The following is an 11,775-nucleotide window of genomic DNA, read 5'->3' as shown; positions in this document are numbered from 1 at the left end:
TAGTACGAACGACGAAAAATATAAGCAGCTGCTGGGCCGCTCCGCACGGTACATTGTATATGTATGCACACCCATCCATTGACTGTATGTACCAGCCGCTTCCTACTTCAGCCCTCGCACCTTACCTTTTTCTTTAAGTACCCGTTGCCAGGTTCTTCCCCGACAACACCACCGTCTGCTTTCAAGCCCATATCACGCCCGTGACGCTCCCTCGATTGCTGCGCATTCGTTTTGCCCGAGCAATCCTGGCCGGTGCTAGAAGCACCCCTTCCCGACCCTCTTGAAGCGATTGCCGTCGGCGCAGCCCAGGAACATGACCCCCTGCCGGTGACTTCATCCACACAGAGCTCCATCGGTCCGCAGCCAGACTGACTGACAATCGGAGCTGCTTTTTTTCTCTGCCCTGCGTTTGATATATATCTCGTCTTGTTTCTCGCCGGGGATTCTTTGTCCTTCGGCTCCGCCATCATGGCCTCAAGCTTTGCTGAGGCACCTGCATCTTTGCAAAGTCACCTCTCTGAACCCCGCAATACTCAACCTTCAGCCGGCAACGGGACCCAACACACCCCGTCTTGCGGAACCGATCCCTTCACCTTGTCGCACCGTCGAGACGAAGCCGTGTCTCCCCCCGTCGAGCATATCGAGACACCTGCTGGTTCGATTGCGACTCTGAGCCACTATCAGTCTAGCGACTTTAGCGACCTCGACGACGACCCATTCTTTGGCGCCGACTTCAACGCCATTGACCCGGCGACGCCCTCCTTTTTGGATGAGGTCGCATGGGATCAGACTACTTCCTTTGCGGACCATCCTACCATATCTGAGTCTCGCCATGGATCAGTAGACGGCTCTCCGTATCCTCTGACGCCCACACACACAGCCTCTGTCCACACGACGCCACCTACAAGTGATCGGAAGGACCTTGGTATAGTCGTAACTTCCGAGACGATACCCGACTCAATCTCACCACAACAGCTCCGACGACCGCTCAAGCCAAATCCCATCCTTGTCGGCTCATCAACGCTTACCCCAAGTCACAGCGGTAGTAATCGGACAAGCGAGGACGGTCTTGCCCCGGCTCCTGCCGCCATGTATCCCCAGAGTCCAAGAGTGACCATCTCAGTTTGGGACAAGGATGATGACGCTCCCATCCATACTGTTGAGCGCACGTTGGAAGACAGTCCCGGAACGGTTCGCGGGGGCATCCACTCCGCAGGTGACCTCATATCTACCGTTCATGCTCAAGGCTTCATCACTGGTCACAGGGATTCCTTGGATCGCTGGCAACAGGAGTCCGGATCCAGACGAGCGGGGCTTGATCCCAGCAGTCGTCCTCCTGACGAAATACCCAGTATCAATGAAATTGTTTCTCAAAGAAGAAGCGACGAACGCAATCGAGAAGTTGGGCGGTGGTTATCAGATAATCCTGGTAATATGTCCGCTCCAATGGAGAAATCTGCGGACGAACTACGAGCCATTGACCGCAAAACACAACAGGATGATGAGATTCCTTTCGGACATCACACTCAAAACCAGTTCAAGGAAGGGACGACTATTCTTGGTGGCAGTGGAGGGGAGATGTCTGATGTGGATCGAAAGATTCTTCTGGCCTGCCGAAATTTTGGAGACGCACCTATACTCCATGAAATTCAAATGGGCGAGCCTGGAAGATTCCAGCCAGAATCATCACAGGCCGCCATTGCCAAGTTTGAGAGCATGTGCCGAGACAATGATTCCATCATCTCGAGATCTGCAACCTGGGGCACTCGTCGACGGAGCTTTCCAAGCGTTGTTGACGTCGAAGGCGTAACGAGCGGGAATTTTCTGAAGAAGCTGTCTATTAGCCGCGGTAACGGAGAGAAGACCAGCAGACCAGGTAGCTTCCTCAGGGATCTTCGAGGCCTCGTAAGACGTACCAGCGCCAACCAACTTCGCAAACGATCGCGGAGCCGTTCTGATGGTCGCTCTGGCAGCCAGGCGGAGACACCATCTCACGACGGAACGGGACAGCATATCAAATGCGAAACCACACCGCACTTGTCGCCCCCATTAGGATCAGCTGGTAGCGGTAAGAAACAAACCCCTAGCATCAATACGACTCTGGCATCCATGGGCCAAAATTTTGCATCCATATGGACGGGTCATGCTAGAAGCGGCTCTGTCAGTGGACCGTCTCCGATGGGCTCACCCAGAGCATCTCTCAATAGTCTTAGCGTTAAGAATTCACTGAGAAGACCTCGGAGTAAATCTGAGATTCCCAAGTCCACAGGTGGTACACCTGACATGGAAAGCACATCAAGTCTCGTCGACATGTGGCGCAAGTCTGGTGGCCCCCCAGTAGCTCCCGTCCGCAGAGTCAACCAGGTCCACGCTGTCGATGACGATGACGACGACGACGACGACGAGCTCTGTGAAGATAATGATATGAAGGCGAACCCGAATCTCATTGACGAAATTACGCCAAACTTGGCTGGATTTCAACAACATGTGATAACGTTGAATCCGGCATTGGGGGACACACATGGCTATCTAGTGGAACGCATTGCTCACCAGCAGGTTGCCAGATACAAGTCGTTGCTCAACGCTAAAGTTAAGCACTTGGGCCTGGGCGCTAATTGTCCTTGCGGCTCCTTGTGCGTGACACTGGGCGGAACCGCAAATCTTCTTGATCAAAAGGGTGATACCAAGGCGCCAGATTCTTTATCAGCTGGTATAGCGGAGGAGGGCATGCCAACAGAGGGCACGATCAATAAAGAAAGCTTCCCGCAAGACATTCCCATGCCGCCCACTCAGTATCTACCCGCCGAGTTTGAGTGTCGGCTTTGCTATCAGAGCAAGAAGTTCCAGAAACCATCCGACTGGACAAAGCATGTGCACGAGGATGTACAACCATTTACATGTACTTGGGACAAATGTCGAGATCCAAAATCTTTCAAACGGAAAGCCGATTGGGTTCGACATGAGAACGAAGGTCACAGACACTTGGAGTGGTGGACCTGCGATGTAGACGATTGTCGACACACCTGCTATCGCAGAGACAACTTCCTTCAACATTTAGTGCGCGAACACAAGTTCTTGGAGCCTAAAGTGAAAACGAAAGCTGCCATGAAGCGTGCCGGAGGAGTTGATCCAACATGGCACAAGGTCGAACAGTGTCATATGGAGACTACAGGTCGACCACAGGATGAGCCATGCCGATTCTGTGGCAAGAGTTTTCCAAGTTGGAAGAAGCTGACAGTTCATTTGGCCAAGCACATGGAGCAGATTTCCCTCCCCGTTCTGCGGCTGGTAGACGCCAAGGCAAAGGAATTGGCTGCTGACACCATTATCAGTCCAATTCAGGACCCCGCCCCAAGACAAGCAATTCCTGTGACCATCACGCAAGCTGCGACTCCATCAGAGTTCCCTGGTGGACAACAGATGCCGCAACAATCAGCACAGAAGCAGCCACGGCATAGCTACAGCCACCAGAATTTGGGATTTCAGTCACCAAGCTCCTACATGTACCCTGTCATGCCCGCTGGGCAGTTTCACCAACAGCAGCTCTATCCACCACAGTTTGAAGATATTGGACCGAGCCTTCAGTCTAATATGGGTGTTGGGCAAATGAACCAGGGTTATAATACGGGCCATCGATTGCAAGGCATGCAAGGAAACCAGAGCGGAAGTTACTTGCCGTCCAACAACAACTTCATGACCATGTCAGATAACGATGTAGAGCCATTCCCACAACTGAGCATGAATGCTCTTGGGCTGCAAAGCGTCGGAGACGTGCAGCTAGGAGGCCAGTTTGGCGGGCAAATTACCTTTGACACCATGATGGACCCATCCAGCGTGAACGGGAGTCCCTTTAGTGGTCACGAGTCGCTGTCGACATATTCTCACTCGCCACACATGAACGCGTCAGCCTATAACCAAGACCAGCGTCATAATCAGCAACAGCAGCAGGGGCAGCAGCAGCAGCAGCAACAACCACAACAGCACTGGGACGAGCGGCCGCTTTTTCTCTAAATTTTCCAGTAGTATCCCGTCGAGGAAGGAGCCGTTATTGTTTGGACGACAGTTGAAGGATGCACTTCTCTTCCTCTTTTGAGTGACCAACACTGTGTTATTTTACAGTTGAACATGTGGTTTTCTTTGTTTTTCTTCTTTTTAGCCCTTTCCCATTTGCAGCGAGCAATTTTCGAGTTGGATTGCGCAGTTGCTATCGGTTTTACCCGATGAGGGCGCAAACGCATGGCTGGCATGGTGTTAAGTTTTAGAGGCGAGTGACGGAGTGTTTCGCGGGCTGTACGACGAATGGGTCTTGCGCCATCTAAGCGGCTGGTTATGAATTATTCAGACGCTGGATATGCCAAAGGATATATTTTTGTTTTATTTTGAATACCATGGATTGGTGGAACACAGCTTGCTGCAGAGACGGGTTGACCTCTGCGAATTTATGACGATTGAAGATGTGTCCATGGATTGATATACCTTGTCTGGGTGCACATAGATGCATATTTGGTTTGGTTTGGATTCTGTAACGAATTATGACAGCCGTGACCAAAAATGAATGACTTTATTGAAACATGAGCTAAACGAAAAAAAGGAGAGGAATAACTCGGGCTTCTGACATAACTAGGTGTCTGCTATATGCAAATGAGGTTCATCAATCTGACATTTCAGTTGGGTCAATATCTACCCGGTGGGTAGCTGACGTGTGTCGAGGAAAGCTTGCACCGGCTTGAGGCTGTAAAGCGACAAAACTGGTTTTTTTTGTGAGCACCCTACACTTGATCGCATGGAACTTTTAAACGCGCGACTGTCAATTTTTTGATTGTATACCTAGGCAAGTATACTATCTGCGGGTTTAAATTGAAGGCCTACTATTTCTTTTACCATGAAGCAGTCAAGATACCCTAGTTTTTTACACTAATAGATTCGCTTGCATCATATATGTGCTAGGCAAAGATATTAAAGGTAATTAATCTTATACTTGATCTACGTAGTAAGTTGTAAGGCGCGGCCGCTGGTCACGCCGGGAGGACGGGTCTTTTTGGCTCGACAGTCAATTGCATCTATTAGTGCGTCGGGCACATTGAATCGAGTAAATGGCATGGTAAATAATCTGGCAGTGAATTTAACAAGCTAAAATTAGAGATCAAGAAGAAGAGCTTACGGAGTACTACTAGTAATAAGTGTGTAAACTGCTGGGATATCATGTGTATGTACAATGCCACAGGCAAGCCCCCCTTCAGCCTGCCTGCTTGGCAGGGGAAAAGCTTGAAATCTGGAGAAGTGCCAAGTGGAGCTTGGCGGATGCTCGGCGGCTGGTTTTCGAACAAGTCATTTTCTACTCCGTACGGAGTACTACTTGACAATGTTTGGGTGGGCCAAAGATGGTGCGGTTGTGATACCCCTACTGAATACTGTGTTTTTTCGTTTCGACGAGGGGAGATTGGGTATTGTCAGGGAAATGATACCTTCCAAAATTGAGCCTGTGCATGTGGCATCTACTCATCAGAGGACAGTTCGTTTCCCTGGGTCTGAGTAAATTATGACGTGGCATCGTGCACAAAATTCATAAGCCAGGGATACCATCTGAAATTAGGCTAGGTTCTTCTGGAGTTCTGTGTTAGCTACGGAGTACCTAGGTACTTAGTACGTATCAGGATTGAACGACGGCGTGAAATGGACGAATGCCTACAAACGAAAACATGCCCCCCAGAATTGTACGGACCAAACAAGAACGGAAACGAAAGACATGGTCAAATAAATAAAAAAAGAGCTTTCACACTGAAGAAACAACTCCTCGTATAAAGTACCGACTGGCATGGCGGTGCATAAAAGCAACCAGGTTCAATGTTCGTTATGGAGTACAATACGGAGCCTGCAGTGGAGCCTTTGGCTTGGAGGGATATTGGGGGCGAGGACGGCGTGGCTGGCTACTTAAGTAGCTAGTAGTTTGTCTTGCCCAGAATGAAGACAGCAGCAGGGAATGCAGGAAGCGAAAGTAGCTCTGCATTGAAATGTAGATGGATTTTTTTGAGCAATAATCGTTGGTGCATGGGGTACGAAGTATGTACATACGTACTAGTCGGTTCTCAGATCCCTTGGCTGAAGTCAGCATCACCACCACTAGGAAGCCAAAGTTGAGTGAGGCATTCGTTCGTATTCAATGGTATGCGACGAGAAATCCGTGCGTGCCTGTATTCGTGGTCATGTGAAAGCTGGTCGACGATGCATAAACGGCCTGACCGGCCTCTGACAGGAGGCAGTGCGGCGAACGAAGACACATGTCGTCCCATCAAGGCTCTAAATATACTGCGCATGATAGCCTCCTCGCCTTGCCAGATCCACCAGATGAACGTACCGAGTACACTGCGGGAAAATCGATTCATTTGCCTGGTTGTATAACCCAGAGAGAGAATCGGTTGATGCTGAGAGTACGGAGTAGTAAATCGACGGCTGGGATTGTTGGCCGGACAATTTAGAACGGCCTTGTTTGCTCAATTAGTGTGTACATGACTCTCACCAAAGCTTGAATTGCCATCTGGGACAAGACATTCTTGTTGTATTCGAGGCTGCTTCATCGGCCTGGCCGTGAGAATAGACCCCAAAGAGGCCTCGACGGATCGTTCAGCAGTCTCGTCGACCACTCGCCTAAACGCTCCACGAGAGTCGACATGGAGGGCCAGTCTCTGCACTCTCCTGACCAGCGTCGCCCCCCCTGGCGGACTGTTTGGCGGTTAACAACGCGGTGGTGGCGGGAATTATGCCCCTGGCCAGGATGAGGTTTCAAGTATCGCACCACGGATCGACCACAGAGTGGATTGGGATGCAAAACCGCGCGTCTCGATTGGCGGGCCTAATGGGGTCTTGATTAAGGCTTGGTCTAAAAGCCGCAGAGCCGCAAGGGTTCGCAAGTGGTGAAGCGCACATTGCCATCGGAGCAGTAGTACGTGAAATGTTTGGGGAGCGGTGACGGTAATTAGAAGAACAGGATGAACAATTGTGGCGCAAATACATGGCTTATGTTGTAGCGCCCGTAACGAACAACTGACCCCTTTGTTTGTTGCAGAGTATTTGGTAGACATGTCTGGGACAGTCTGGTTAATAATAGAAATCAACACCAAACATGACGGGCCCCTGAAGCCATGTGGAGTCGGGCCACACTTGCCTTGTCGTCACGCTCAACCCAGGTGCCAAGACATGCATGTGGCTTTAATGTTACATATGTACATGCAGCATTTCCGGCCCAGCGCATTTAATTCTGGCAGCGAGTTCAAACGGCGGCCAGAGGAACATGCTGCTCCAATGCGAGACCTCGACATTGTATTCACCATGGTAGCATGCCTAGATTGAAGCTGGCTTTGCTGAAATGTTGTTCCATCTTCATGACATCTTGAGGCCGTATTGTTCCTGCAGGCTTGGCAGAGTACAAACACTGTGACTGGTCAACATGTCACCGCCAGTCAACGTGGCTTAGAGTCCACCCGCCAGTTTTATACCCCTGGGATCTCGTTTTGATTCGTCAGCCTCGCCCTTGACCCCTGGAGCTTGCAAGTGGCTCTCGTGTGGATCGTCTCAACCACGGAGCACGGAGTACGGGGACACGAACTTGAGGGAACTACGGAGTACGGAGAGCAAGAGCCGTCCAAGAATCGTCCAATAACCAATGTACATACACTGCCCCTATTACTTTGAGATCGAAGGGCCGATATATTACTTCGGTGCGAACATCTAGGCCCTAGGGGAGGCAGGGAGCCCAGTCTGGTCCATGCTTACCATGCATGCTCCCTCTCGATTCAGTTCTGGTCTTCCATTTCTCTGTACTTGTCATGCCCGATCCACCCTCTTCCTTTCCTTCTCCCCAACTTCGTATCCCTTCTCTCTCTGTCTCTCGCTCGCCAGCCGTTGATCATTTTGTTTTTGCGTGTTATTTTGCATTCTATTGTGATTTCGACATTCGTTTGGAAATTCGTTTTTCTCATCACAGATACTCGACCTCCCTGCTGACCCTTTCTCTTTTGCATCACCGCGCCGCCTTGGTTGTATGCGTTTCAGGTCCGCCCCTGGTTCGAGCTGCCGCCGCCACCACCACCACCACACCAACTACATTGTACACCTCTATCGCGGCCTCAATCACAACTACAGCCGCAGATACTGGCCGCCACCTTTCCCCCGATTTCTCTTTCCCCTTTCAACAGTCTTTCAACGGCTGGTGAATCCGTAAACGAGGCGATATTCCTGTCCCTTCGTGCGATCTCGCCTTTTTTTTGCCTGTTTGTTTACTTCAATTCTACCTTGGTTGACCCTTGGCAACTTTTGACTTCTTCGACACCGCTGGACGTATTTTTTTTTTGGTGTAAATTCACCTCTAACACGGTCTTTCAACTTTGAAATCCAGGACCAATATTGGAAAAAAAAAACCAATTCCTTGGATAGTCCTTCTTTCGTTAGCAACCTTTGCCGAATTGGGGAGAACAAACACGACTCTATATCGAATTTCATGCGCATCTGCTGGTCTACAGCTCTTTGTTGCTTGTTTTAAACTCCCTGTAGATATGTACCATATCGCTTCCAGCTTTCAGCCGATGAAGTCGTAACCGAATTTGAAACGATTGAATCCGAAACGCCGAATCGAAGTTGTTCCGTACCCGAGTCGTCAATTTTATCTCGACCTATTTCTCGACATCTTTAGCAGAGGGCAAGAATGGCTCGTACTAACCCGAGATGGAGCTCCTGGGCCCAGGGCATGGTGCTATTTGGTCTCATGGCGACGAGAGTAATGGGGGGACAGATTCTAAAAACCAGCGGTTTCAGCGACTGTGGCTCTGATTCGACCATCAAAGTCGACAAGATTAATATCAGCTACAACAACGAGAACAAAACTGTGAATTTCGATATCGCTGGGTCTAGCAGCAAAGAACAGAATGTAACGGCGATACTCGACGTTACTGCCTATGGTAACACGGTGTACTCGAAAAGTTTCAATCCCTGCGACAAGGGCACATTTGTTGAACGCCTATGTCCGGTTCCCGTGGGCCAATTTGCTGCTCAAGGGAACCAGCAGATCCCTTCCGAGTTTGCCAACATGGTGCCTGGTATTGCCTTCCAGGTACCCGATATCTCTGCTCACGCGACTTTGCGGTTGATGAGCCAGAACGGCGATAGGGTCGCCTGTGTTCAATCCGATGTTTCCAACGGCAAAACAACTGATATCCCCGCTGTATCTTATGTGGCCGTCGGTGTTGCTGGCGCCGCTCTGATCATGTCAGGAGTATCGGCTGTTGGTGCTGCACTGTCCGGTGGTAGTGCTGCGCTTGGAAGTGGCTCTGGCGGAGCCGTAGGCACTATCAGCCCAAGCTTTGGGGAGGTGGTTGGGTGGTTTCAAGGCATGGCAATGAACAGCATGTTGTCAGTCAACTATCCTCCCATCTACCGCAATTTTGCCAAGAATTTTGCATTCTCCGTCGGTCTTTTTCCCTGGTCAGGAATGCAGACCACAATCGATGATTTCCGATCCAAGACGGGCGGCAACTTGACCCAAGACAGCCTCTCTTACCTTCAAAAAGCCACGCTGGTATTCCCAGATGGTTCAACAAGCAGTCCAAACAAAGGGCTATTCAATTTCAAGCGTGCTGTTGACACTTTTGTGGAACTCGCCAACAGGGCGGTTGAAGCTTCTGTCAACCCGACTGAACCTGTTGACAGTGGCGACTCGAATGACCTCCAACACAAAGTGAAGGGCATTCAAGCCTTTGCTGAGAAACTTCTCGTTCCCAAGTCGAACATATTCATGACGGCCTTGCTGATTGTGGCTATCATCATCGCCGCCATCGTCGTTGGCATTCTCCTTGTCAAGGTCATTCTTGAAGCGTGGGCTCTGTTTGGCAGCTTTCCAGAGAGCTTGAAAGGCTTCCGAAAGCACTACTGGGGCTCTATTGCTCGTACTATTACCTCTCTCATCTTACTACTCTATGGCATATGGGTACTCTATTGCGTATTTCAATTTACCCATGGCGACAACACCATCGCAAAGGTTCTTGCCGCTGTTACCCTTGCCATTTTCACTGGCATCTTGGCCTTTTTCTCGTGGAAGATTTGGTCAGTTGTGCACAAGCTCAAGAAGCAAGATGGTGATGCGGCTGCCATGTATGAGGACAAGAAAATCTGGGTCAAGTACTCTTTGTTCTACGAATCATATAAGCGACAGTACTGGTGGCTGTTTGTTCCAGTCATTTTTTACATGTTTGCCAAGGGTGTTGCAATTGCTGCTGGAGACGGTCACGGCATGGCCCAAACGATTGCGCAACTGGTTATTGAGGGCCTTATGCTTTGTTTGCTCTTATGGAGCCGGCCTTTTGAGCGTCGTTCGGGAAACGTGATAAACATTGTCATTCAAGTCGTACGCTTCTTGTCGATTGCTTGTATTTTGCTCTTTGTGCAAGAGTTCGGGATCAAACAGACCACACAGACCGTTGCGGGCGTGGCACTCATCGCGGTACAAGCTACGTTAACTGCAGTGCTCGCAATTCTCATTGCTTGGAATGCCATTAACGCTTGCTGCAAGATGAATCCTCATCGAAAGAGGAGAAAGGAGGCTGGTATGTTACATTCCTCTGGATAAAGCTTTATCCCTAATCTATGCTAACCATTTCACTTAGAACAACTCAAACGCGACATGGATAACCTCACACCTCTTGACGCCCGTAATTCCCTACTCCTTGACCGGGCACCAATGCCAGAGAAGTCAATGTTTGCCGTCTCGAGTGATTTGAACGAGAAGGGCCATGTGCGGAATGGTTCTGCCGAGCGGTTCTATCCAGGCGGTGGCGATATAAGACCACCTGTTGCTCCTTCTGGCGGCCACATGTACCGACCACTTACACCAACTACCGCGCATGACTCCCAGAGCCTTTTGGATGGAGCTGCGCCAATTGGCACATCAGATCGACAACCCACTGTGCCCAGTGTCGACCGAGAGTATCGTGGAGCGTATGCACCATCCACGACATACGGCAATGGAGGAGGTTACAATCGTCGGTTCTAATGTATGGTCATGCTTGACGAAAAAGTGAAAATCGTGAGCCATTAGATGTGGGAATGAGTCAAACGAACATCCCCCCCCCCGCCCCGTGTTCTCTGTAGGCTTGGTTTGATGGTACCTTGTCGTTTAGACGATATTTAGCCTTGTTGCTCCCATTTGTTTCTTATTTGGTTGTTTTAATCTCTCTCCTTACCTTTACATAACAACCCACTTTCAATGACCACTATCCGACGATTGACCTATCCTTGAACACCGCACTGCATCGAAATAGTGTATATAAAACATGGACATCTAAATTGCGCAAAGTATAAAGAATAGAGCGGCATGCATAGCACAGACACAATTGCATTTATTGGAGCTTGGATAGGGTTTTGTACAAAGATGATATAGATGTAGCAAAAAAAGGCCCTTTTCTTTTTGGAAGAAGCCAGATGAATTGCACGCATGCGGTATGAATCAATTGATGTGCTTGCTGTTTGGTCATGAGAAGGGCTTGTGTAGAAAGGCTTTAGTAATTGTAGCTAGCTAGGTATGTTTGGAATGCGATTTGTGTCGACGTGAGAGTGTCTACTACATGACGGGATATTTGAAACCGATGGGGTGTACAATGCCTATGTGTTGAATTATGCTCCTCCTCAGTTCCTTCAACCATGATGATGAGATAGATGGTCTGTAGACCCAGACCCCCAAATGTCTATGAGGATAGCGCCAGACATGCATCAACCGCCAAGCCAACCCTG

The 11,775-nt window shown here is 49.7% G+C and overlaps 2 protein-coding genes across 2 annotated transcripts; both read left to right on the top strand.

Annotated features, from left to right (window-relative positions):
• Nucleotides 1-468: 468 nt before the first annotated feature.
• Nucleotides 469-4,011, top strand: MAA_04136 (C2H2 finger domain-containing protein; the record flags this gene model as incomplete). Its single annotated transcript, XM_007822134.1, has 1 exon — nt 469-4,011. The coding sequence occupies one exon, from the start codon at nt 469-471 to the stop codon at nt 4,009-4,011; it is 3,543 nt and encodes a 1,180-aa protein (XP_007820325.1).
• Nucleotides 4,012-8,698: 4,687 nt separating this feature from the next.
• MAA_04137 (transient receptor potential ion channel) lies at nt 8,699-11,038 on the top strand (the record flags this gene model as incomplete). Its single annotated transcript, XM_007822135.1, has 2 exons — nt 8,699-10,592; nt 10,653-11,038. 2 exons carry the CDS (start codon nt 8,699-8,701, stop codon nt 11,036-11,038), a joined length of 2,280 nt encoding a protein of 759 aa, XP_007820326.1.
• Nucleotides 11,039-11,775: the final 737 nt, after the last annotated feature.

This window comes from Metarhizium robertsii, assembly GCF_000187425.2.
Source record: "Metarhizium robertsii ARSEF 23 chromosome Unknown MAA_Scf_5, whole genome shotgun sequence".
Classification (NCBI taxonomy): Eukaryota; Fungi; Ascomycota; class Sordariomycetes; order Hypocreales; family Clavicipitaceae; genus Metarhizium; species Metarhizium robertsii.
Note: the sequence above shows the minus strand (reverse complement) of the source record. Positions and strands in the feature narration are given on the sequence as shown.